The sequence below is a fragment of the Anoplophora glabripennis genome, unplaced genomic scaffold, assembly GCF_000390285.2.
Source record: "Anoplophora glabripennis isolate ALB-LARVAE unplaced genomic scaffold, Agla_2.0 scaffold133, whole genome shotgun sequence".
NCBI lineage: Eukaryota > Metazoa > Arthropoda > Insecta > Coleoptera > Cerambycidae > Anoplophora > Anoplophora glabripennis.
This window is the reverse complement of record NW_019416244.1, coordinates 232,322-258,677: the sequence shown is the minus strand read 5'-3', so window position 1 is coordinate 258,677 and position 26,356 is coordinate 232,322. Positions and strand designations below refer to the sequence as shown.

Genomic DNA, 26,356 nt, shown 5'->3' with positions numbered 1-26,356 from the left:
GGACTAGCTTTTTTAAAATATAACTCTTCCTATATTTTCACATATTCGATAGAGCTCTTCCTCAGATTTACAATATTACAACATTTGATAGGTCCATCTACATACATAAAATAGTAATGGAGATATGGCGTAAAGATATTTAATTACTTAACGATACATTACAAAATAATTACTCTGCAAAGTAATGCCCTTATCAGCATTGAGTTACATCTACAGTTTTACTAAACAGATGCCAGTATCAAACTTAATAATTCTCATCAGAATATCATTGGGTGGAATTGAAAAATAGGCCATATTACATATAAGTGCTAGATGTTATGTCTTATCGGAACTAACATCATGTTTGTAGATAGACATCAAAATAGTTATAGCGTTCTTGATCTTATTTGTGGCATACTGATGAGAACTAATAAGTTCAAAACTGGTATATGACTGGTGGTTTTACTGACGGATGATACTGTTTAGTGGATATTGTGGATGTAATTCAATACCTAAAAATTCCACTTCGGCTATTGTGACACGGACTTTGCCATTTAAAGTACTATCAGTTTGGTCGTATTGAAGTCCTAAACATTGAGTATCAGTGACCAGTTAAGATGTAGTACGTAATGTTATATTTCTGCCGTAAAGTTTATAATTTAGAAAGAGAGTATTGTTTGTTCCTAGACAACCAAGTCTTTGTCTAGCACAATATGTTTATATTTTCTTTTCTAATGCTAAGAAAGACAGAAATCTAAGAAGAAAACCATTTTCTTCTTAGTGCGAATTTTTAGGTTGGTTTCTTTTGTTATTAGGACATAGCTAAACTTCTATATTATTTATTGAATATTACCTGAATATTATCATCTGACGTCTTGGTAATATCTGTTATCTACAGTTCGTCATCTGTCATCTATCATATATCGTTTATCATCTATCACCTATCCATATCAGCTACATTCTATCGCCATCTATCATCTACCATCTACCATCTACCATCTACCATCTATCATCTATCATCTATCATCTATCATCTATCATCTATCATCTACCATCTATCCTTCACCTATCACCAATCGTCTATCTTCTACTTCCTATTTTCATTCATCTGCCATCTAGTTCTATTTACCACCTATCATATATCAACTATTATCTATCATCAATCGTCATATCGTGTATTGTCTGCTATCATCAAATAAATAATTTTGAACAAATATGATTTTTATACCTATTGCATCTTTCACATCCTATACAGGTATATTAAAAGTATTGAAAAACCTATAACCATACATTAATTTGTAACTATGTATGTATTTCTTGTTCTATAACGATAGATTTCTATAGTATCTTCATATCATACTGGTAATAACTAAAATGAAAACACAATTTATATCAATTTTTGTGGGGGTTGCACCTCTTTCGCCACAAAGTAACTATAACAAATATAAATTCTCCTATAAGACGACCAAAACAGTTTCATTTCCTGTTTCGGATCAGGGTTGATTTCTTCGGCTTGATTTCACCCATTTTGACTATACCGAATCCTTTTGAGGACCGTAACAATGATACTGTTCAAATTAATCTCACGCAGGCCTACTGAGGCCTAACCCTTTTGTGCGGTATTGACATTAATCTTAACTTTCAATACAGAGCGTAATAAAATTACTCCCTGACAAATAGTTCACACCCTTTCGTTTACCTTTAAATTAGTAAGGGTGCGCTACCCTTCGGCAGGACAAATGAGAAATGATTTAATCAAAAATAGAAAGTTTCTATTCTTATTGACAATACATTGGAAACTTAGATATTTTTTTCTTTCGAGTAAAAACTAGGTATTTTAAATTTTGATTTTGCAAGGTAGGTACCAAATTTATATTTCAAGGTTAATTGATTAGTTATTTAAAGAGTCTGGAACTAATTTTATTCAACTTTTGTTTATTTAGGTGTGTTTATTTATGTCATTAAAGTGCAGTTGCGTCGAGAATGGCTATTTGCCGCAGATGTATGGGTTTTTATTATATGTTACAAATTCTCACCTGCCATTTGTTTCACCTGAGATAATGAATTTGTGAAGGTATGCGTGCATATATTAAGAAGAACTGGAGAATTCAATTTTTGTCTGCGAGTGCGAGCAGTTTTTTCTTGGATAAAATAATAATACCGATGGAATGAGATTGGAATAAATTATTGCCTACCTTTCCGTAGCAAGCGCAATTACCTACGATGGAGGTACCTATAGTGAACGATTTAGAATTATATCCGCGATTGATTATAGATTTATTACGTGTTCGGTATGGTAGGAATCAAATAAATTGGTCTTCCATGTCGGAGTTGAAATTGTTCAGCAGTCTTTTGAGTTTAAAAATGTTGGCGCAGTATTAGAGTAGGAGATAATAGCAAAACAGTTCAGACAAGATCGTAAATGTCGAGTATATTTTCGCTTTATCTTTAATTTCCAAATTTCAGTCACCAGTGGCAATTTTTTTTTAGTTACAAGTGAAATAAAATAATTATAATTTAAATAATGGAAACAATATTAAACAATTAAATATTTATCAGTATTTATTTTCAAATGAAACGTACTGTGAAATTGGATTGCACTAAGGGGGGCTTATTTTTTCTGTTAATATTTACTACTGTACCTAACCATCGAAGCAGTAGAAGAAGTATCGTCAGCAGTGGCCGTAAAAGAAGAAGTAGCAGAAGTAGCGTCAGCATCCCCACTTAAGATGATGATTTTCTGTTGAAGAGAATCTTCAATATATGATAGTTTCTATTTGGATTCAACGAGATTCAATCGACCACTTCGATTTTTTTGAAACTTTGGGATGTTAATCTACTTTTAGTCCAGTCGGTAGAGGCCAGGTAGAGAGAGAAACAAGTAACTAGTAATATGGCTGATTTTTTTTTTATAAGTATCTACTTCAAAGTATGCAGATTAATATAAGAAAAGGTTCATAGGTCTATTGCCGGACGCGTGTGAACTTATTTTTTGAAGCCCAACGCTCTACCTTATAAACTATTGCATAGTTATAGGGTATTAAATTAATAATTGTGATAGCCCATTTTCAAGTAGGAGGTCTAAACTTTTCAATGGTATGGTTAATTTTTTTCCAAATAAAAGATCGATTAAAAATTAAGCATATTTATACATATTCGAATCGAAAACCGAGCGCCTCTATGACAAATTTACTTAAACATAAGGATAGTTCGAAAAATTTTTATCAACGTCAGGAATTGTTATTTAGGTGGCTTCTTTCATAAATAAAATTTCCGGGTAATGGATTTTATCCAATTACAAAATACGACCCTTGTAGTTATTTAAAAAATTATAGGAATCTTGAGTTTACGGCCTCTGGACCTTTATTAAAACTAACTAATTTGAATGAGACTTTTTTTAATGTTGAGGGAATTACATAGATTGAGAATCTCTAAGCACAAATTTAGTTGGTTACGAACGTTTTTCATTTTTATGATTTTTTGTATATTATAAGAAAATAGCAATTTTTCTGGTTCCCAGGGTAAATTTCCTTTGATCGTTGAAATATAAAATTTGATACTGTTACAATATGAAGACGAATATTCAAATAGTAAAATGTAAATAGTCAACAGGTATGAAAGTATTCACGTAGGAAATACAGTAGGTATTACGTGAAAATACGTGAAAACGATGATTCTATGTAATTTTGTATTTAATTTTTTCCCTATGATTTTGTAATAAAAATATGTATATAATTTTGTAATAAAAATATGTAAATATTACCTTATATTTACTATTTACTACCCTCAGTATATCCGAAAATCTAAAAAAAAATTTGGAATTTTTTTTTCTAAAATTTTGAAATTTTTTTTTTTGCATTGAATTAAGATCGAATATTCATTTCTACATATTAATGTATTCAATATTTGAGTAATTGACAATTATTCTTACATTTGAAGATTGAAGATTGATGGCTTTAATAATTTTTTCCAGACAAACCATAGTTCGGACGAAAAATGTGCAAAGTATCTTTATTGTTGGAAAAGACTTATTCTATAAGGTAATGTTTTTTATTTTTCTGTATCTTGATCCCTATTCAAAATATTAAAGAATTTCGATATTCAAAATGTTAAAAATTTTTTTTTTTTGAACTTTGGGAAATTGAAGAACTTATAAATAAAAATCAGCCATATTGCTAATTACTTCCACCGACTGGGCTATTTGAATTTTAATTTTATGATACCCGCGTTTTTTTGTTTTTCCGAAAAACATTTTTGGAGCTCTGTGGCGCCATGTCAAAATTTACATCGCGACAGCGTTATTCCGAAAATGAAAATACATAATTTCTTCAAGTGATCGTCATTTTGCTCCACATCATCCTATTGAAATGTTTTTCAGTGATCAGAGTTTCAACTTTTTCACCTGTTTTTTTCCAGAATTCAAATTGTTTTAAAACTTGTGAGATAAGTGAGAAAAACGGAAAAAAGTATTTTTTTTTCAAAATTGATTTTCTCAAAAACCCCACTGTATTTTCACCAAATTTGGCGGTAATATGCCAACTTGCTTCGTTCGGTAGATACGGTTTCGAAAATGCATAATTTTTTTCAAGGCGACGTCATTTTGACCCAAATCATCTGCAAAATTTTATCACCTTTTACCTGTCAGTTTCTTTAGAATTCAAATTGCTTCAAAACTTTGTGAGATAAATAAAAAAAACACAGGCCTCATAAAATTTAAAGTACATAGATTAACATCCCAAAGTTTCAAATAATTGGAAGAGGTCGATTTTGTTTGTTCGTTGAATATGGAAACTACCATATTCTTCAGTTACTTTTTCAACCTCCAAAACGCTTCAAAATAGTGATGTATGTGCAACAATCTGCTAAGAAAATATCTGCTGATATGCGAAATGAATGACCGGTGCAGTGTCATGAAACTGACAATATTTGTAGGTATTTTTCCGAATGTGTTAATTCCTACATGTTGAACGGTACATTTTCCTTGTCGGTAGGTAGTTGAAAAATAGCAGATTAGTTGTTGTTTTCTGTGGCAGCAAACTTACGAGGTGGTTCTATTGGGCTTCACAAGTTCGTCATATCTGCTCTCACCAGAAACAACACAAACAGCAACCACATAAACATAAAACAATAATTTAATAAAACAAATTAGTAGTAAACGTACCTTCTACAATCTGCGCCTGCAAGAAATTTGTTGGGTGCTATTGTTCTATATAAAAATAGTCAACGTTCGGTCCGTAGACGTTTATTTGGATAAAATATTCATATTATCATCGATATTGTTCGAGTTATTGTTAATTACGTTAAATGCGCTTTAGAGTCGCACAACGAGTATCTCGATTATGTTAAGAGATATGTTGCTTAATGGTTCTCTTCTCAATATTACACTCACTATACTTGCTTTTGAATTTGCTGCATTAAGATTGAGTATTATATGTGCACATTTCCATTGTTTGACCTCTATTTCAGATTGTTGACGAGTTGGTTCGCCCTGTAACCGAGCACTTAACACATTTAATCAAACGCCAGTATAGCTGCGAGGGACCTAGACCTGTTATACTAAGGCGCACATATAATAAATTCACCTATTCAAATTTGTAGCAGAGTCGCTAACAGTTTGTTTGCGTGTTCGCGGCGATCATTTGAATATCAAGCGAATCAAACATAAATAGAACGAGCGTTTTGTTACATCGAAAAGATCTCGGAATTCGAAAGTCTGGTTTTATTAATACAACTGGTTGGATTAAGATGTTTATCTGGCGCACGAATTTCGGCGTGTATACACTTTGTTTCTCCCGCGGAACTAAAATGCTAATAATTGAAAATCGATAATGCGGGAATAGGAAAAACCTAATTTTAGGCCTATTTGGATGTACGGCCGGAGTTCAAAGGCGGGGTCGCATGCGAAAAGAACGTAGTAATATTTTTAATGGCCCCTATAATTATAGTATCGTTTATGGGCCAGTAGAATATTAAGATATTAGAAATTTGCATAACGCCAATAAATAATGGTAATAGACACCCATTTATTTGCGGCATTTTTGTAATCACATTAGTATAAAAGCTAATGCCTGAGGGGGGAGCTACATAAAATATTATTAAACGTGAAATAAAGATTGGGCTTCGTTTAAGAGATATTCAGTTATAAAAATACTTTATTTTATTCCACAATTTGTAATATCACACTGAAGTAAATAATAAATTTCAACAAAAGTTATTACAACGTTAAAAAATACAGTAGATGTTCAAAAATACCACCATTTACATTGATACATGCCTGGCAACGCAAAACAAGTGAATTGTAAACTTCTGCAAAATTTACAGTTTTGTAGGTATATTATGCGCTGAATTTAAAATTCTATCTTCTAATTGCTCAATAGTATTAATTGGCTCAGCATAAACTAATTGTTTTAAGTGACTGGATAGGTAAAACTTTAAAGGGTTAAGGCCCGGTAACCTTGCAGGTCAATGAACGGGATCGCACCTTCCAATCCATCTTCCATTGAAATCATTATTGAGCCACTCCACCATATTTCTTCCAGTATGTGGTGCTGCTGATACCACAATCTATTTTGCAGACCAATGGTAATATCATCCAATAAACCTCGTAAATTCATTTTTTAAAAATGCTATTTATGCGTCACCATTTAACCGATTAGGCAAAATTTGAATAGGTAGCAGTTGTCCATTAAAAATACCACACCAAGTGTTTATAGAAAATCTTTGTTTCCCTAATAAAGTTAGAATTTTGTTCATTCTGTTGAAGCAGCCAATGATAAAATGCTAACCGCTGTACCTCGTTGTCTGGATGCAAGTGATTAACTTTTTGGTAGTGGTGTGAATGTAATACTCCTCGATTCAGAGTTTTTCAAACAAACTTGTGAGGCAATTGTAACTGTGTGGAAATTCTGCTAGTACTGGTCGTTGGATGATCAAGTACTGCATCAATAATGGCAATTTCTTGCGCAACACAAAACTGCAAGATAAGGTCTATTTGGATACCTTATTCGAAGTTCTAGTGTTATCATCACAGTACCCATAAACGTAAATAATGTTAGCTAGTTATTTGTTACTAAACTGCATTTTAAAAGAAACACTAACATAAAGTCATTCAATGTTATTCAAATATAATTACTTGATGGCAAGCTGTCAAATGATAAACAAACTTTTATTTTAATAGCTGCCTTGTTTTACATTTTTTGAAATACTTATCTCCTAAACAATGCCCGATCTGAACAAAAGGTCATTCTTTATTTCATGTTTAAAATTCAATTTTACATATGACATTTCATTTTGGCTGTCCAGTTACGAAACACCCGGTATAAAATAAACCACCTAATAGATGATAGAGAGATAGAGATAAAAATATATGTCACTATACAAACACAATTGTAGGAATTGTTAAAAACAACAGAAATTATATCGAAAGATATACTGATGGAGTTTGGAGTAAGTAAATGTAAAAGATTACATAAAAGGGAAGTGGAAATATGAATAATCTGAGGAAGCACTAGATAACAAAAATGTGCTTCAAATGGGAAAACGTGAATAATGCAAATATTTAGAATTTCATCAAAAAAACAAATTGAATCACGCCACAACAAAAGGAGATCTTGAGCGGCAATACAGAGAGATTGTGCCTTCCCCTTAGTCAAAACTAAATTCGGAAAACCTGCTTAAAGCTATTAACATCTTCGCTGTTTCAATCCTTACATATTCTTTTGGTGTAATAAAATGGTCCAAAACAGATTTAGAAACTACGCCCCAACATATGTGAAGAAAGAATGACATTAAGTAAAAAAAGGAGGAAGAAGAATAATAGACCTACAAGAACGGTGCATCAAATAAATAAAATTCTTAAGATCCTATTTCCATAATGAAGAAAACCTATTACATATGGCTATAATACAAATAGATAAAAAGTGCACACCTCCAAACCTATCAACACAAGTCTTTCGTCTTCAATTCAATAGAATATAAGAAAATAAATTGGTTATCCCAACCGCTTCATGGTAGACACTATAATAATGTCAATCAGGAACAGATATTAAATATATAAATTCATAGCGACAAATGCTTATAAAGAACATATTTTAAAGGATGGATACAATCACAAATGATAATTGCAGAAGATGCCATTTATTTGTCGAAACAATAAGGCAATAGCATTACGATACCAACTGCATAAAGATGCAAGTCCGTATTATACATACATACCAAGAACAATATTAGAGAATAAATATAAATTACATTGGGACCAGACTATATCTACGCATTAACAAAATAATCGCATATTACTTTTAAGGATAAAACAGAAAATATGACCTCTACAATTGATATAGCAGTACCATGTGATTAAAATATAATATAAAAGTACTCAGAAAAAAAGGAAAAATATCAAGAACTGAAAATGGAAATAGAAGTGCACGTAATTCCGTTTATTATTTTAACCACAGGTGTCAGACCACACTCGTTCAACAAATACTCGCGCAAATCAATTTACATCAGAATATTCATACCAGTGTGCAAAAAGCAGTAATTCTTCATAAGTGTAATATAACACGTTAGTATTTAAATCAAAAATAAATTTCTGATGGACATGGCTTTGGACTGTCCATCAGGAGGATACGCCAGTGAAAGCTGTGAAAAAATAAATAAAATAATAATTATTATTGCTCCATCTTTTCAGTCAACCATTGAATTTGCTGAATTGACATTTAATCTCCATCTTTTTAGTCATCCAATCAATTTGCTGAATTGACATTTCATGGTTTCATGAATATACCTGAGCACTTGAATCAGAACAGCACTCTGCAGAGAAAATTGAGAAAATTATGGGCAATTTTAAAATTTTGCATATCGCAGCATTGGCAGGAACTGTTACAATTACTCGATTTGAATAAATGCTAATGAAACAAACGGCCGAAATCTTTATTCCGCGTCCGTTCGGGCTTCTTTGTAATGTTTGTTAAACGCCAAGCCAATTCGTCTTGTTTTCTGTTGACTCCATTTGCCTCGCGTCGCTATCTCGCTTCCGATCTAACGTTTCCGACTGTTGTTTGTTACGTGGATTGAAATAGAAAGGAAATTAGATTTGGTCTCGATAGAGATCACGGGGGTCAGATCTAGAAACAAAGTATCCTTAAGGAAAAATGAACAAATCAACACCTGGTATTAGATGTGATCGGTGGGAATTATGAATGTCTTGCCACCATTTTATGGAAATTTAAATTAGATTATTATTTTAATACCTATATCGGTTTTTGCACCAATACTTTAATAGATGTTCCAAGCATTTGAGACATGAGTAAAAATTTGAATGTAATGGAGATAATGGTGTATATTTCATTATAACTTTATTGAACAAAACAACCTTGTATTTTCAAGTGTTATTTTAGTCGTTTTACCTCAAAAACAGCTTATTCCATATCTTGATATTACCACTTGAATTCAAACTATCCAAACATTCAAAACTGCAGTAAAAGTTTAACTGTGGTGGTTGCAATATTATTTTAATGGTCTATTAAATATTTTGGTTTATGCAGATCAAATTATAAGAAGAAAAAAATGTTTGTAATTAAATTTTTTACAAAATATGTCTAGTTACAAATCGAATGAAATCATGATTATTATTGTAAAATCGAAAAAATTGACAAAAATTGGGTTAAACAACATTAGTTTTTAGGGATTTTTTGGGGGTCTTTAAATTGGGTATATCACCTTCATATTTGGTTCAAGAAAACTTCATGCTATATAGAATCATCTCACCAAATTTCATCAAAATCGGTTCTATAGATTTTGCATAATAATTTTGCAATCCAGATTTTGAAAAAAAAATTGCAAATTTTCAAAACACGGCCTGCTCGAAATTAAATCGGCGAGTTCAAAATCGCGACGCGCTTAGAAATTTTTAAATTTAATACAAAAACATACAGCTGTGTTAAGTGCTCCGAATACTGCACACATTGTCAAGGACAAATGTGCAAAAATATGTTCAAAATTTCACAGAAATCGATGACAAAATCGATTCGATCGAAGAAGTAAAAGTAGAAACAGAAGTAGAGTGCGAGAATGAGGTGTTAGACAGCGCGGAAATTAATAATTATTTTGAGTTTGAAGATGCAGAAGTTAATGAATATAATATCGAAGAAGAAAACGAAATCCCATGTATAAAAGTTCGATTAAATTCTTAATATATATTTTTATACATATAAATAAATATAATATACATTCATAAATCTAAAACAAAAATTTGTGTACATTTTTTAAATCCTGATTTGTTAATGCAATTAAGTATGAATAAAATATTATTGATTTTGTATAATTAATTTATTAATTTAATCATCATTTCTTTTGTGATTAAAGTATAATTGAAATATTATTTATTTTTTAAAATATAAGCAAATGAGAAATTAACTCATTATATTACTTATTTTCGACGTACATATATGTTGTTTAAATAATTTTAGAATATTTAAATTAATTTGTTTTTGATCTTTGATAAACAGTATATAAATTTATGCACTTACTTTTGATGCAATAAAAAAATTAAGTTCATAATTAAAGGAAGTTTAAAGACCAATAATTATTATTAACGATAGGCATTTGAAGATACGCTAATTGTTTTTTTAAATCGCGAGACATCGATTTAAAAAAAAATCATCAAAATAGGACTTCTAGAAGCTGAGATATTAAAAATTTTTAAGCGCGTCGCGGTTTTGAACTCGTCGATTCAATTTCGAGCAGGCCGAAGCGGCCGCGCTCTCTGCTTCCCGCACCACCACCACCCGTACGATTTTCTTGAATTTTTCGCTAGCATAAATAATTTTAAACACGTTTTAAGGTAGGTTGCCAATGAAGAAAAGTATTGCAAACTTAGACCTGGTAAGTACTTGGAATACCAAAGGTATTTTTCGAAAAATTAGCCCGGATGTCCCAGTACATTTAGTGTAAATGACGGTTAACTTTGATCGGCTATAACTACGTAACTAATTGACCAATCGATCTGTTTTTTTTTAAAAAGCGTCTTTCCAATAAGTTCTAAAACCTGCTTAAAAAAATTTGATTTGATTTAATATTCGCAAAATTATTCTAATTGTTTATAAGTACAAAAATTCGACCAATGTTTAAACAAGCGCCAGAGCTCTCCTAATTGACGGATTCGAATTTTTCAAAAAGCGTTTGAAAGCTTGAGAGCCCTTCTATATGTGATTAAATTTTCAAGTATCTAAGGGCCTTGGTTTTTGCTGTGCAAAATTTTGAAAATTTGTAATTTTTTTTTCAAAATCTGGATTGCAAAATTATTATGCAAAATCTATAGAACCGATTTTGATGAAATTTGGTGTGATGATTTTACATAACACGAAGTTTTCTTGAGCCAAGTATGAAGGTCCTATACCCAACTTAAAGACCCCAAAAAAATTCCGTACTTAGTAATGTTTTTTAACCCCAATTTTGAAGATTTTTTCGATTTTTACAATAATAATCACGATTCATTCGATTTGTAACTTAGTCATGTTTTGTAAAAAAATTAATTACAAACATTATTTTTTTCCTCTCCCATTTTCGCCTAAAATCAACTCTTGAAAAGGTACCTAATTAAATAGGAAGAAAAATATGACATTTTTCGAATTTTTCGCCCATAGAAAAAATTTTCATTTCTAGTAATATTTGAAAGCCGAAAAGCCAAAAATCTCCGTGGATTCACCCAAATATGGACTTTTTGAAACAGATATCGTCCGGACTATAACTTTATTATGCAAAATAACCTTATATTTTCAAAACTGCTATTAGTTAAATATTGCTACAGCATTTTCTTGTTAAACCAAACATTAGAAACATGAGTAAAAATTTGTCAAACCCAACAACTTCATTAAACAAAATAATTTGTCGTTCTCAAGTAATCTTAGGCTCTTTACATAAAAAACAACTTATTTTATACTTTACGTTACCCCTTTAAATTGGAAAAAGGTATTGCTCGGAGAATGAAACTGAATATTCAAGACTTCATTTAAAATTTAATCTATTTATGAGGAGATAAAGTCATGTATTCGGTACCTTTATTGTTTTCAGTCTCACCGATTTTTTTTACAGAGTGTGAAGTAGTCTTAGAATTCGAAAATCAGTAAAATTATTATTAAGCGAAATTACAATATTTTCTCAAGTGTTATATTATTTTTCTTTAACCTGCAATCTTCCTTGACATTGGCCTTTAAATTAAAAAAAGTTCTTAGTTAAATAATACTCCCTGTGAATAAAAATGTCCAGGATTTTTACCTAAAATTATTCATAACTACCTTATTTTGAAAAAAATATTAAACACCGGTTTTCGTCCGGACCGCATACAAGTCTCTTTTTAATTAGGCGTTTCCTACTGGTGTGAAATTGACTTTTAAAAGTCACAAACGGCTAAATACGTTAAGGAGATTAAGATTTAAAGCGGACGGGAAAGGTAGCTCCGCTTAATCCTATCAAAAGTTGACGTCTAAATGTAGCGCCCTTTGTGGATCTGTACAGGCCGGAGGAATCACTACCGGTTTTTAAGATTGGCCGTACTTATTGTACTGTAAAATGTATGGCATTGATGTGCCTTGATGTTTTAATGCGATAATGGCCAGTTTATAAGTTCGTTAAAAGTATAATACTTGACAGATCTCGTTAAGGGAAACAAAATAAAAAATTCGGATTCGGGATGGGAACTTCACGGGTTAGGCTGAGAAACAAGGTAACATTTTGCAAAACAAAAATATAATACTAACATATAATTCATTTTTTTTATATACAGGGTGATTCAGACATAATGTCATTAATTTTAACCACGTATCAGAAGGCGTAATGAAGACAGAAAATCGTCCTTTTAAAAGATAAGCAAATTACCCCTTAACTCCCGCTAATTCGGCGCCCACAAAATTTCTGACGGGCCTGCGGAACACGAAGCGAGACAGCGTTGCCACATCAGAACCACATAAATAATAAAACATTCAAATCTATCACCATTAATCGCATCTTCCACATTGTTTTCCCGCAAATTTGAAAATCACGTCATACATTATGGAGAAGGGGATATGTAGAAAGTATGCAGAATATAATACAACCCGCAGTTTATTTCGGATTGTTTCGCGTGTCGGTCATAATGGCTAATTTTGCGAATTTTGAATATGCAAAATATAGGGGTGTAAATAATGATTAGAAAATAATTTTTTTAGCGTAAATACAGGGTGCCTCATTAATATTGCGAAAAAAGGGGGAGTTTCCTTGACAAAAATAAGAAAGAAAGTTCCTATAAACCTATGTCCGAAAATGCTTCGTTTCGGAGATACAGGGTGTTGAAATTTAGAGAAAATACAAGGTTTTTACTAATATCTGGGGAACCCTAATTACGATTTTTTTGAAATTTGGTATGTTTGTTTATAAAAACGGTAGACGTCTTCTGATTTATTTTATCTATTCCAGCGGCGTCCGAGGACTCACTCCTGTTGATATTAATAGGTAAACATATGAGACGTCACTCCTTTTTCTTAGATGTCATATATTTTTCTAATTATGCGATAAAAAATACAACTTCTTTGTCTCTTTACTTTTTTTGATATCTTTCTTCGTTTTTGAGCAAAAAATTAATATCCTTTCATATGCACATTGTTAAGGGAAGTAGAAAACAAAAATAGAAATTCAATGTTTTAGTTATTTACTAATCAACTTTAACAATACATTTGAAGGAAAAACAATGTAACAAGCTGAGAAACAATAACTCACTAAATCATATTTTTTAAATAAATATTAACAGAAACATAAGAAAATATATTTAACAAACAGCAATGATATGAAAAATACTTTATATACAGAGGCGTTACAACAGTTGTTGAAAATGTGCACCTTCAACTCTAATACAGGCATCTATCCTACGACACATTGATTGGCGAACCCGTTCAAATGTACCGGCTGTGTGTCTAATTGTTTCACAGGATGCGACAATGCAGTTTCTTAATTCTAGTCCAGGAAAATTAGCATTTTACCTCGGAATTGGATAAAGAAGGTTCGATTTTGATGAGACAAAGTGCGTTCTCTTCGTAATTGCATGTAGGTCAAAGTCTACAACGTCTCATGCGGCGCTAATTTGTTTATTTTTATTAATAATCAATTATAATTAACAAATTAGCGTAATTCGGATATTACGTGGGTTGAAAAAGGCCAATTTTGATGTGGTAGAGCCCATTCTTCTTCTGATTAGTTGTACCTTAACTTTGGGAGACTCCCACCGATCTTCATTTGTTTATTGATTTTTATTCGATCATTAAGAGCAAATTAGGCAATCGGACTGGGAGAGGGGGATTTTCACGCGGTAATCGACGCTCTTCTCGTACTTGGATTACAAGGTGATCCAGAACCACTAAGGGCCACTAAGGGCAGACTGATTTTCATTTGTTCATTGATCTTCAATGAATTAGTATATACAAATTCGGGCTGTTATCTGTGAGCTGGACGAGAAAAGTCTGATTTTTATGGAATAAGTCACTTTGATCATCATCCGGGATATTCCAAAACCGTTAAGGTCCGAATGATCTTCATTTGTTTCTTTTTACTAATTAATCATTATAAAAAAATTACACGTGCAATCTGTAACTAAGACTTAGAATGGATAATTTTTAATCAAAGAGAAGTGGATAACATTTATTCATAATGATTCATGTTCTATATGGTCTTCAGCTTTTTGAGAATTCACTTCCTGCATTAGGGTCTTGAACTTTCTATATAAAACCACATTCATCCCGTCCAAATCGGCTAGTCCTACTCCCGACCGCAGATATCACGTCTAATTTGTTTATAACAATCAAATAAAAACCGATAAACAAATGAAGATCGGTGGGGGTCCTTTACAGTTAAAGTACAACTAATAAGAAGAAGAATGAGCTTTACCGCATCAAGATTGGCCATTTCCACTCCACGTAATATCCGACATACGATTATTTGTTAATAATAATTGATTATTTATAAATAAACAAATTAGCGCCGAATGAGACGTTGTAGACTTTGATGTACATGCAATTACGAAGATAATGCACTTTGTCCCATCAAAATCGAACCTTCTTTATGCAATTCCGAGGTTCGGCCCTATTTTCGTCTAATTTTCCTGGACTATTCGACTATGGTTTGCACTGGAGTCGTATAAACCAAATGTTTGAGGTGACGCCAAAGGAAAAAATCCAAAGGAGGTCGGGAGACCTCAGGCCCAGCGATTTGGGTAGATATTGTTCAAATATTCACGTGCAGCTAAACTAAAATGGGGTGGAGCACCATCGTGCATAAAATACATTTGCAACCTTATAATGGCAATGGGATGTCTTCCAAAAGTACGGGTAATTCATTCTCAAAAAAGCGGTCATAAACATCTCCAGTAAGCCTCGGTGGTAAAAAAAATGGGCCTCTTAAGTGGTCTCCCACAATTCCGATCCATACATTAAGTGAAAACTGGTGTTGATGACGGCCTTCTAATATTGCATTTGGGTTGTCGTCCGCCCATACATGATTATTATGGAAGTTCATTATGGCTTTTCCAGAAAAATTCGCCTCATCCGTGAACAGTACTTCTGCTAAAAATTAAGAACTTTCCCCAATTTTTTGTCGTATAAAAAGTCGGTAAAAGTGCCTGAACCCGTTGGACGTGATATATAGAAGATTATTTTTTTAAATCCTGAAAATTGTAGAACACTTGCATTTAAGTTTCTAGCAATCTGTCTGGTACTTGTTGTTGGAGTGTCCTCAATTTCATGAAGTACATCTTCCTCCAATTGTAGGGTTATTGCCGTACGGAGTCGCCCGTTTCCTGCGGTAAGTTTTCGAAAACTTCTAGTTTCACTAAGACGTTGATGAAGACGGGTGAATATAGTATGATGAGGAATTATACGATTAAGGTATTTCTGCTCATAGAGGCGCCTGGCGGCTAATGCATTACCGTTGGCAAGGCAATAAAGAAAATGCATATCGCACATTTCACTATTTGTGTAATTCATTTTGACAAGCAGAAATTGACATCTACACAGTTCAAGTACTTAAACTATTAATTTTTTGCTCGAAAACGAAGCAAGATATCAAAAAAGGTAAAGAGACAAAAAAGTTGTATTTTTAATCGCATAATTAGAAAAAAATATGACACCTAAGAAAAAGCAGTGACGTCTCATGTGTTTACTTATTAATATCAACAGGACACCGCTGGAATAGATAAAATAAATCAAATTACTTCGGAAGACGTCTACCGTTTTTATAAATAAACATACCAAATTTCAAATAAATCTGAATTAGGGTTCTCCAGATATTAGTAAAACCTTGTATTTTCTCTAAATTTCAACACCCTGTATCTCCGAAACGAAGCATTTTCGGACATAGGTTTATAGGAACTTTCTTTCTTATATTTGGTCAAAGAAACTTTTTTCGCAATATTAATGGGACACCCTGTATGCATTTTATTCTACTTATTTTCTTCATTAAAAGGAGAGAAAATTTTTAAAATACTGATCTTAAAACAAATTAATCACAAATACCTTAATTAACATTGGCTATGGCTAATACTGGTAGTAATTAGCAACTAAGCAATTAAGTACTTTTTTGTTCTGTTAAATATTTGCAAAACCACAAATTGTACACCAATTGTATAATTGCGGTAGAAAGGTACTTCAAAAATAAAAAATAGAAGGTATTTAAGTAATTTATTTAGAAATGCTCTTAAAACAGAATGCTCCAACTAATTAATTAGAATATAACCCATAAACTTGAAGAAATCAAACCGTTTTAAGTGAGCTAAGGAATCATTATAATAAGTAATTATATGTGTCTCTTGCTGCATTTGACAAAAAATTAAGAAACATTTGTAGGCATTAGTCTCTTGTGACGGCTATTACCTCCAGACTTATTGCCAATTATATTCGGTCTTAATTAAAACGTAACAACATTACTAATCCCGCTCTGTAAAATTAATTGAGTGAATAAAGTTAATAGGTAAAGAGCAAGTTAACTGTTGATCGCATTAGCTTTGTAAAAACAATGTATCGTTAAAAATACGAAAACGGTAACAAATTTACTTAACGAGTCTGTGTGAATAGACTAAAAATTACTTTAATTAAATTGGAACAATAACAGAGTCGGTGCTTTATTGTTGCCGGAACAATTATTTTTATTATGAAGGATGTGAAGTATCAGGACTTAGGTATTAATTACTCTGCCCTGACTGTTGGTGCTTTTATCAAATTACCTGTAGCTAATTAAAATCTTTTTGAATGTAGTGTGAACTGGATTTGCCTCGTGAACGTGTCGAGTGTCAATTATATTTTTTCCGGGGAATTTATTGTGCCCCGGGTTCTTCTCAAGGAAGTGGACGCTCTCATAAAAATAATGGGGTAATCAGAGGTATTTGTTTTAATGGCTCTTGCACAAATTGTGAGTTATATAACAATCGTAGCGATTATAACATCTACAAATCACCAAGCGATTGTAATTAATTAAATAATTACATAGAAATGAATGTTATAGTTCTTTAGTAGAGTATGATTAATTTAGTTTAGCCCCACTTTGGGCGCCAAATATTTTATTGCAGTTGCTGCGCCCGTATTTCTTTAAAATAAATTAAAATATTCTTCTTGTGTATTTAGAAAAGTTAGAATGTAACATTAAATAGCTGAAACAATAGTTGGAATGTATAGTGTCGTTTATTAATGAAAATGTTTTTTTGAGCAGTTGGCATTGAGGTTGGTAGTTTTAATATAAACCGGACTAAGAAAAGCAAAAAAGATTCCTTTACACGGAAGTTGAACAATTTAGATCATTTCAGTTAGACACGGTATTGCGCAATTAGGGTCTCTGAAATTATTAAAATTACTCTTTCTTTGTTTTAAAGCGTGGAAGAATTTAAGCCATTAAATAAATGGGATCTTGATATATTATTATGTGGAAGAATGGAACGAAATTACTTTAATTACGGCCTCAAGATAACTTAATACAATTATTCTTCAGAAACTTGTCCCCGAATATAAACTATCTCTGTGAACTGAAAGGTGATGTTTTTACTTCACCTTCGAATGATATTATTTTGTTAAACACTAGTTAGGGATATATAGGGTGTTCACAAACTTGTAGAAGATCTTTTAATAGTAGGTTGAATGCATTTTCAATAATATAAATCGTTCCTACTGCAAAACTGTGTTTAAAATTAAGAATAATAATCAAAATTAGGAAAACTTATTGGGAGTCTCTGGATCATGCCCGATTTACATACCACATAAAAGTTGGTAAATAGTGAAAATTATTAGTGAAAAATTTTAATTTATTTATTTTTCTTTTTATGAAAGATTAGGTATAAGAAAAAGAATATGAGGAAATAACAATAAACTTTATATTTTGACTTATAATTCCATTATTGATACCACTTGTTTGGTGTTTAAAAAAAAACGTAATAAAACTTTAATTACCCAGATTTTTACAGAGGCATCATCGTGTCGTTCTACAGAACGTTTTCCGATTGGGTTAAGGAAATTTGTTTATCTTATACAATTATCTAAGACAGCGGACAATTGTAAGAATATCAGATATTAACTTTTACATGATTGCACACTAAATTTTCGCTTTACTGTCTTTCTTTTGAACGACTGCCTTTTCCCGAATACACAGTATATTTAGTGGGAAACCTCACTTTCACTGACAACCGATATAGTTAATAGTATAATAAATCCATGAACGATTTTTTGGGTTTGTGAAGTAAATTCCAGTAATTCATTATTCATTTTCCCCTTTTCGGTCATCTCGCTGATTTGATTGAAAGGTGGATAAATATTAGTTCCATGACAAACAGCGCTCAAAGGGAAAGGCAAACACAATCGGGCGGAAAGTAAACAACCACAAATCAAACCTTCATAACTTATTCAATATTCGATTAAGGTAGTTCACGATGATTTAGATCAACACGAGCAAAAGACTACTATTAGGAGGGTAAATATTTAATACGGTTATAATGGGATGTCATATCACGCGAATCCATAACCTTAAACGCAAACAATGCCCCATACAGTTTTCATTTGTACTACTTGGAATTTTATTAACCGGCTGTAATAATTGGAAGTCGTCCGTTTGCGGTTGATTTTCGTTATTAAGATACCAGTTTAATGGAACTGATAGACTTTTCCACGCGAATGGGTTTTCCTTTATTTGGTGAGTCAGATAGGAACATCGAAATTAAAAATTTAGGTAATACAGGCATATGTCTAAATAACTCTTTAGAAATCAGTTCATTTTGTAGTGCTTCGCATGTTTTCAGGAACAGGAGACTATCTGCATCACTAAATTTTTATATACAACCAATATTAATATTTTATTCAACTTCAAGGATTTAGTACGAATCTTCCTTTTTTAAACTTAAATGATTATTATGACACCATGAACTTTGTACCGAGCTCGTAGAGATTACCATTAGATTTATTAGTTTTTGTTATTTATTGTCTACTTGTCGGAAGTTAATAAAAAGTGGAGATTTTTAATTTACAATATTTAACAATTTAAATACTGACGTGTAAATTTTCGTACTTTCTGTAGTAATGTTGAATGAGAAGGTGAATTTTGATATTATAATAAATATCAAAATTGTTCTCGTTTGTTGTGATTCTGTCTGATCTGGTAATAAGGCGCATAATAAGATATGTCCTACCATGCATCTACTAACAAAAATTTCATCATATAAAAACCACGTGCAAATCGTTTATACCAAATAATCACTGTGGTGGGATGAAAGGTCCAATTGCAGCAAAAACGAGGTAGCTGCACTATTAGAAATTTTTCAGAAAGGACAAAAACATTTTTACTGTAAAAGGGGTTAACATGTTGGGTAGAAATACACTGTACACTGTACACTGATAGAGAAAATAATATTTTACCGACCTGCAGTTTTTTGAAAAACTAAAAAAGTTTTGCAGCCACCTCGTTTTTGACACAAAAACATGAGGTTTTTTAGAAGATTAATTAACTTTGCAAGCTTTGCAAAAGCAAACTTTGATGTCCACTGAACATAACTACATCTAATATGACTGTTTCTATTAGGTATATGTTCTAAATATTTTGGAAGCTACCTCATTTTTACACCAAATAAAACGAGCAAACATTTTGTTTAAAGAAAACCAAACTTTATTTTAGAAAATAATGTAAGTATATGTTAATAACCGTTTTTTTCTCTTTACTCGTTATCTTCGTCGTCTGCAACATCAGCCTCACCTTCATCTGGCGCAACATCAGTCTTCAGGTTTTGGTTAAAGGCTAAATAATCAACCTGTGGATATCTGCACAGTTGCCTTGTTATTGCACCAAATGTTTCGTAGTAAATAGAGGAGGTAGCTGCAAAAAATGTGCATGTTGGTTGTTTTTTACGTTCTGTATAACCTTCATCAATTACTAACACACATTTGAATCTTGTAGTGGAATGGAAGGATCAATTAGAATACCAGTAACAGTCTCTGTCCATAAGTTCCATCTGTATCGGAAATTCGTTCTTTGTACCACATAGGGATTTTTCATAGATATTATCGTATCTATGTAAACGCTTCCGTGTCGGTAATCAACACATATTCTGTGACATCTTCACTATCTTCATTATTTTAGTTAAATAGCCACTAATAAAAACTCGCCGAGAGGATCAGCTTCTGGTTGCAATGCTACAGCAATGCAATTAGCTTCTGGTACACTTGGTTTTCGTTAGAGTTTTTCAAACTTGGTTGTAGCATGCATTAATCTCACAAGTAGTTTGTATGGAGCTAGTGGTTGTTCTTTCTCAATTTGTAACATACGACTTGACCGAGATCATCTGGAATGTCTTCCGTCGTCTTCTTGTAGTGTTTCGTTATAATCATTATAACATACTGACTTAATGAAACAAATAAATCTTTGTGATGTGGATTGTATCCTATAAGGTTAGCATTCGAGATGCCTGCACATAATTTTGAAGACATTCTCCATAAATTAAAATCATATCCATAGGTTCATTTACCAAAAAATCAAAAAGTTTGTTAAAATACTGACATCGTCCACAACAAAGTTTCACTAACACCTAAATTGACGCAATGCACTAACAACTCATTGTCAAACCAAAACATAGAACGAAAACGATTATTAAAATGTCAAAGGGCGATTACGTTAGAAATGATAGCAAACACTGGTTTATTTCCGGGTGGTACTAGGAATGTGTAATTAATAATTACAGAACCGGCCTCAGAAACATAATTAACTAAATGTAAATATATCTGTTATTACAAAATCTTTATGAAAGTTGTTTTTTGTGAAACGTATTATTTTGACATGAACTAGGTATAACCTCAGAAAATAAAAACCCAACTTTTGAAAACACTCAGTGAATGCAAGGGTATGGTATCTACTTTAGAAAACAATGGGGTTAAAAAATACCTACATGTACAAATGTACCTATTATTTTTATATTTTTAAAACTAACGGAAATATTCGAACCAAATTTGGTACAAATCATACATACCTAGGATAATTAATTAGTGATACACTTAGTTGCATTATGCCCATATATTTTCATAAAATGCAAATTATTGTAAAAAATATTCCAAAACTATTATTTAAAAAAACCAAATAACCGGTAGTTCCGTTGGAGCTGTTACAGATCTGTGATATATTTCGCGGGTATTATTTTTTAAATATAACTGAAATATATAGAACATGGAAGCACGTCGCGCGGAGCATGAAATGTTTATTGTATTATACAATTTATATGTTAAAAATGCAGAATCTGCACTTCCTTTGCTTTGTTGCCCGCACGCAAACATTATATAAATAGAGGAAGCGTTCAGTTTATATTTAACCAATTTTAGAAACCCATTTATTTATGAAAATGAAAGTTATAGTCGATTATTAGAATAATGACTGTCGGCCGTGTTCAAATAAACCATCAGATACGCACCATTATCATGCCGCATATATTATAATAACGCAACACTATTATACTAAACCACTGGGTAACTCATTCGGGTTGTTCGTATTTAATTAGTTCGGGTAGGAGGATTATCCCGATTTTTCCATGGATCGGCGTAATCGCAATTATAATTGCGTTTATCGTTTTTTTTTTTGCTTTGCCGACTGCGTATATTCACGTATGCCTTCGCTCGCATTATCTCTTTCAGTATCACTTTTCATTAAACAATTAGCATAGTCGGCTGTGCTGTTAACATGATTTTTATAATTACTCGTTGAACGTAGTTTGTGCACGAACACGTCCATTGTTTTACGTAGTGAAATATGTATGATTTTAAAATTATGGATAATGAGATGAATATACAATGAATTGATATGAATAATGGAGGTGGATGGGAGTGGAAGGTGTGATTCGAAGAGAATAAAATTGTTTATTGTAAGTGGAAGTCACATCTTTTAGATGTTTCGAAATCCTACATCTGTTGGTTATCAATTATCGAAATTCAGAAACACTAATTTTATAGTTTAGGTGTAAAGTTAGGCTATTTCGTTAAAAAAAATATTTTTCACCTTTCTTTCTAAAGGCAGCCGCCGCATTTGAAGTCGGAATAGATGTTTCAACAACTGTAGATATAATGCTTGGAATTTTCAGTTTATCCCCATGCTTGGAAAATGTCGAATGTTATTCCTCTCCCAAAAAAAAAACACACCTAGAGAACTAAAAGATCTAAGACCTATTTCTATTCTTCCTGCTTTATCTAACATTTTAGAGTACATTGTAAAAGATCAAATTATGAATCATTTAACTATTAATAACATACTGCCTATTGAACAGTCTGGTTTTCGAGAGGGACATAGCTGTTCTACTGCTTTATTAAATGTCACAGACCATATTTTTACGGCTACAGATTTTGGATTATGTTCGATTTTAGTTTTACTCGACTATTAGAAAGCATTTGACACAATTAGTCGTGACATTTTGGAAAATATTTTAATGTTTGCTGGTGTTGATATATCTGCAGTACAATTTATTTCTAACTATTTAATAGGTAGACAACAAAGGGTAGTACTTAAAAACGATATTTCGAATTATATTAATACTGATTGTGGAGTGCCTCAAGGATCCGTATTGGGACCTACGTTGTTCTCATTGTATATATCCTCGTTCCCTAATTTTCTAAAGCACTGTAAAATTCAACTGTATGCAGATGATATTCAACTATTCTATTCGTTTCATCCTAATGATATTCAAAATAGCTGTATTATAATTAATAGTGAACTCGAAACACTTCGTCGAATTTCACTGGAATACTCTTTGTGTTTAAACCCCACAAAATGTGTTATTTTGCTTTTTGCTAGTCGGGTGAAATATGCCCAACTATTACCCGAGGTTAACATATGTTCAGTTAGAAGGTATAAATGAAGTTAAAGTTTTGGGTCTTACTATTGACAGCGATCTTAGATTCAATAAACATATATCAAACTGTGTAAAAAAATCTATTATTAATTTAAAAATGTTATACAAATCCAGACATATCTTAAGTGGAAAGCTAAAAATTTTACTTTGCCAGTGTTTGGTTTTATCTGTGTTTAATTACGGTGATACTGTTTATGGTCCATGTTTAGCTCAGGCGACATCTCAACGAATTCAAAATTATTGCCTTAGATTTATATATGGTATTAGAAAGAGAAATCGAGTAAGACACAAGCTAATGAATACAAAATGGTTGGATATGAAAAACACCCGTCTACATCACAGTGCTACTCTCTTTATGACTATCATTTTAAATAAATCCTCCCAATATTTGTACAATATAATCAGATTCCGAACTGACGTTCATAATTTAAACACCAGATTTAAAGGTAATTTAACCCATCCTTCACATAAAACTGCAACATTTGAAAGATCATTCAGTTACAATATGCCAGAAATTTACAACGCCCTACCGTTGCCTCTCAAATCGCTATCAGTCAGTTGTTTCAAAAAAAATATAAAGCCTTTCTTTTTAATTCTCAATAACTAGTACCTAATTACACTCATATAATTGTTTCGCTTGCGTATCTATTTTGTCTGATATCTTATTACTTTTCTATTTACTATATAAGTTATTATTATTATATTCGTTGATTTGCCATCGACTGTAACTAATCCAGAAAATTGAACTATATGAGAGTAAAGTAGATTATTGATGAGCTTCTGGTAATCCCTATATGCAAATTTTATGTAATGGAATGATACGTTTTCTCACTAAATTCACCACAAGATATTCAAGAAAAATAAGAGCAGAAACGTTGACAATTTGACCTGTGTAAAGTGAAATACCCAAAATGACTATACTCATAATGTACTGTGTATGGTGACACAAACAGCATGTCTACAGATTGTTGAATCCCAAAAGTGTGTAACATTTTTAATAATCATAATTTCTCCATTCAGCAACTTTTTGATGAATGAAAGGATCCCGCTATCCTGTCAAAATAAACACACCAATTTACCGCGCTTCAAACTCAGAACTATATTTATAGTAGCCATTAAAAATGGGCATACATGCAAGTTAAACATACATATTACTGAAATGAAGCATGATCAGTTCATCTGATGGTTTACTCCTCAAAATTTCATTCATAAAATTACGGAAAATTACATAGGAACTGAAATCACAAATTATTACGACAATGTAATAGCTATCGTGAACTGCACGTAGATACATATCAAACGGCATGTCATTTTGCGTTACATGTATATCAACGAGTGCGTATCACATATTCTATTTTCGAAAGTCGCATGAAAATAATTATAAACTGGTTTGCACAATTTTACCAGATTTTCTTTACTTGTAAACGTTCTGTTTTTGTTTCACTCATGATTAACCAAAAATCCCAACTGTTTGATTTGATGCTATGGACACAATGTAATAGTTGTCGAGAACTGCAGATACATAGGTACCTAGATCCCATCACACTCAATTTTCGAAAGTTTCTCTCTTAATCATATACCTTGTTATCTGTTTTATCCATGATCTTAGTAGTCATGGTTGAACTGATTTAAAAAAATACTTGTTTTTATGTTAGGTACACGATATTATTGGATATAACATAACCAAAATATAGAAAGACCACTTGTTCAACAATTATTGTCATTTGATATCCACTTTTTTTACTTTATGTGCAAAGCAAGCAAATTTTTTTCAAGTTTCGATTGTTCAAGACCGAATTGCCGAAGTTTTATAAAAAATTATGCTAGACAATCTGATATGTTTTTGCAATGGATTGTTTCTCTAAAGATACAATTCTGAGATCAGATATCTTTATAAACATTGGTGAAGGTTCTGGTATTAATCCGAAGAGCAAATTCGTGATACATTTCAAAACTTTTACCTTCAATCAAAGGAAACACATTGCCTTTATCTTTGAAATGGAAGGAATGTCTTCACTTACCGCTTGAGCAGATGCTGGAGGTGTCAGGATGACCGGAACTGTCTGTGTCACTGTCATGAACGGGATTCGAGTGCAGAGAGAGATCTCTGGGTCCCGGACTGGGGGATCTGCCCCTGATGATGGCGGCGCCATCGGCTGGTCCACTGAGGATGTCCGTGATCATGAACCGAGATCTGGTGGCTGCAGTTTGCGGCATGGCCCTGGCTTCGTCTTGCACGGTCATGCCAGTCACCGTACTAGACACTTTTTCGCCCACACCCAACACTTTGGCAAAAGATAATTCTTTGGTCTGTCTTGTCCTGGTGCAAAGCCAAACTGGTCACAGATACGCCACTATAAAGTCACCGGGTCCTTTTTAATCTATCTTTCTGACGAACTAGTCACAATATGGTCACTACAAAGTCACTGGAGTTTTAGATGAGACCCGTAGAGTTAAAGATATGTGATTGAGACCACCATTCACTGCAGATGATGAACACAGTATTAATTGTTCACGAGAAATCAGGACACAAAACTTCTTTTTTTTTGTCTAATTTTCACCGTTTGCGAACCCTCTCCGAGGTGTGAACAGACCTTTAATCAGGAATCGTTAACAGGTGTTCGAGCCTATCTGTCAGTCAACTCTCCCCGAGAGGTGTTCTGCTAAACTAACCTGGAAGTGTGATTCAGTTTACTAACCGACAGTAAATCAGCCATGTTGTCTTCCCCACCTCCGTAAAGCTCCCCTCCCGGAGTTTTCGACCAATGCAAGGGTGAATCCAATAATTGGCGGCCCAATCGCCTGGCTCGACTAGCGCTAGGCGTACGTATGTTGTCTTCTTGTATTTATTTTATGGGCAGGACTTTGAAAGAGATTTTATTAGATTGAGTATTTAGGAAAACAGTTTTATGCTTTAAGGTCTTTTCATTGGTTACATTATAAAGCTAGGCTGAAGAGAAGTAAGCTGTGCTATTGTGGGGTGCCGTTCTATTACGCTGTTCTTGT

At 32.5% G+C, this 26,356-nt stretch overlaps 1 protein-coding gene across 1 annotated transcript in view; it reads right to left on the bottom strand.

The window, feature by feature from the left end:
• The window catches only part of LOC108904443 (homeobox protein B-H1-like), a 106,542-nt gene extending 80,545 nt beyond the window's left edge, over positions 1-25,997 (bottom strand). Inside the window, exon 1 of the mRNA XM_018707006.1 lies at positions 25,372-25,997. Within this exon, the coding sequence (XP_018562522.1) occupies positions 25,372-25,594 (223 nt within the window). The 5' untranslated portion in view covers positions 25,595-25,997. The remainder of the gene's footprint in view (positions 1-25,371) is intronic.
• Between the last annotated feature and the right edge of the window lie 359 nt (positions 25,998-26,356).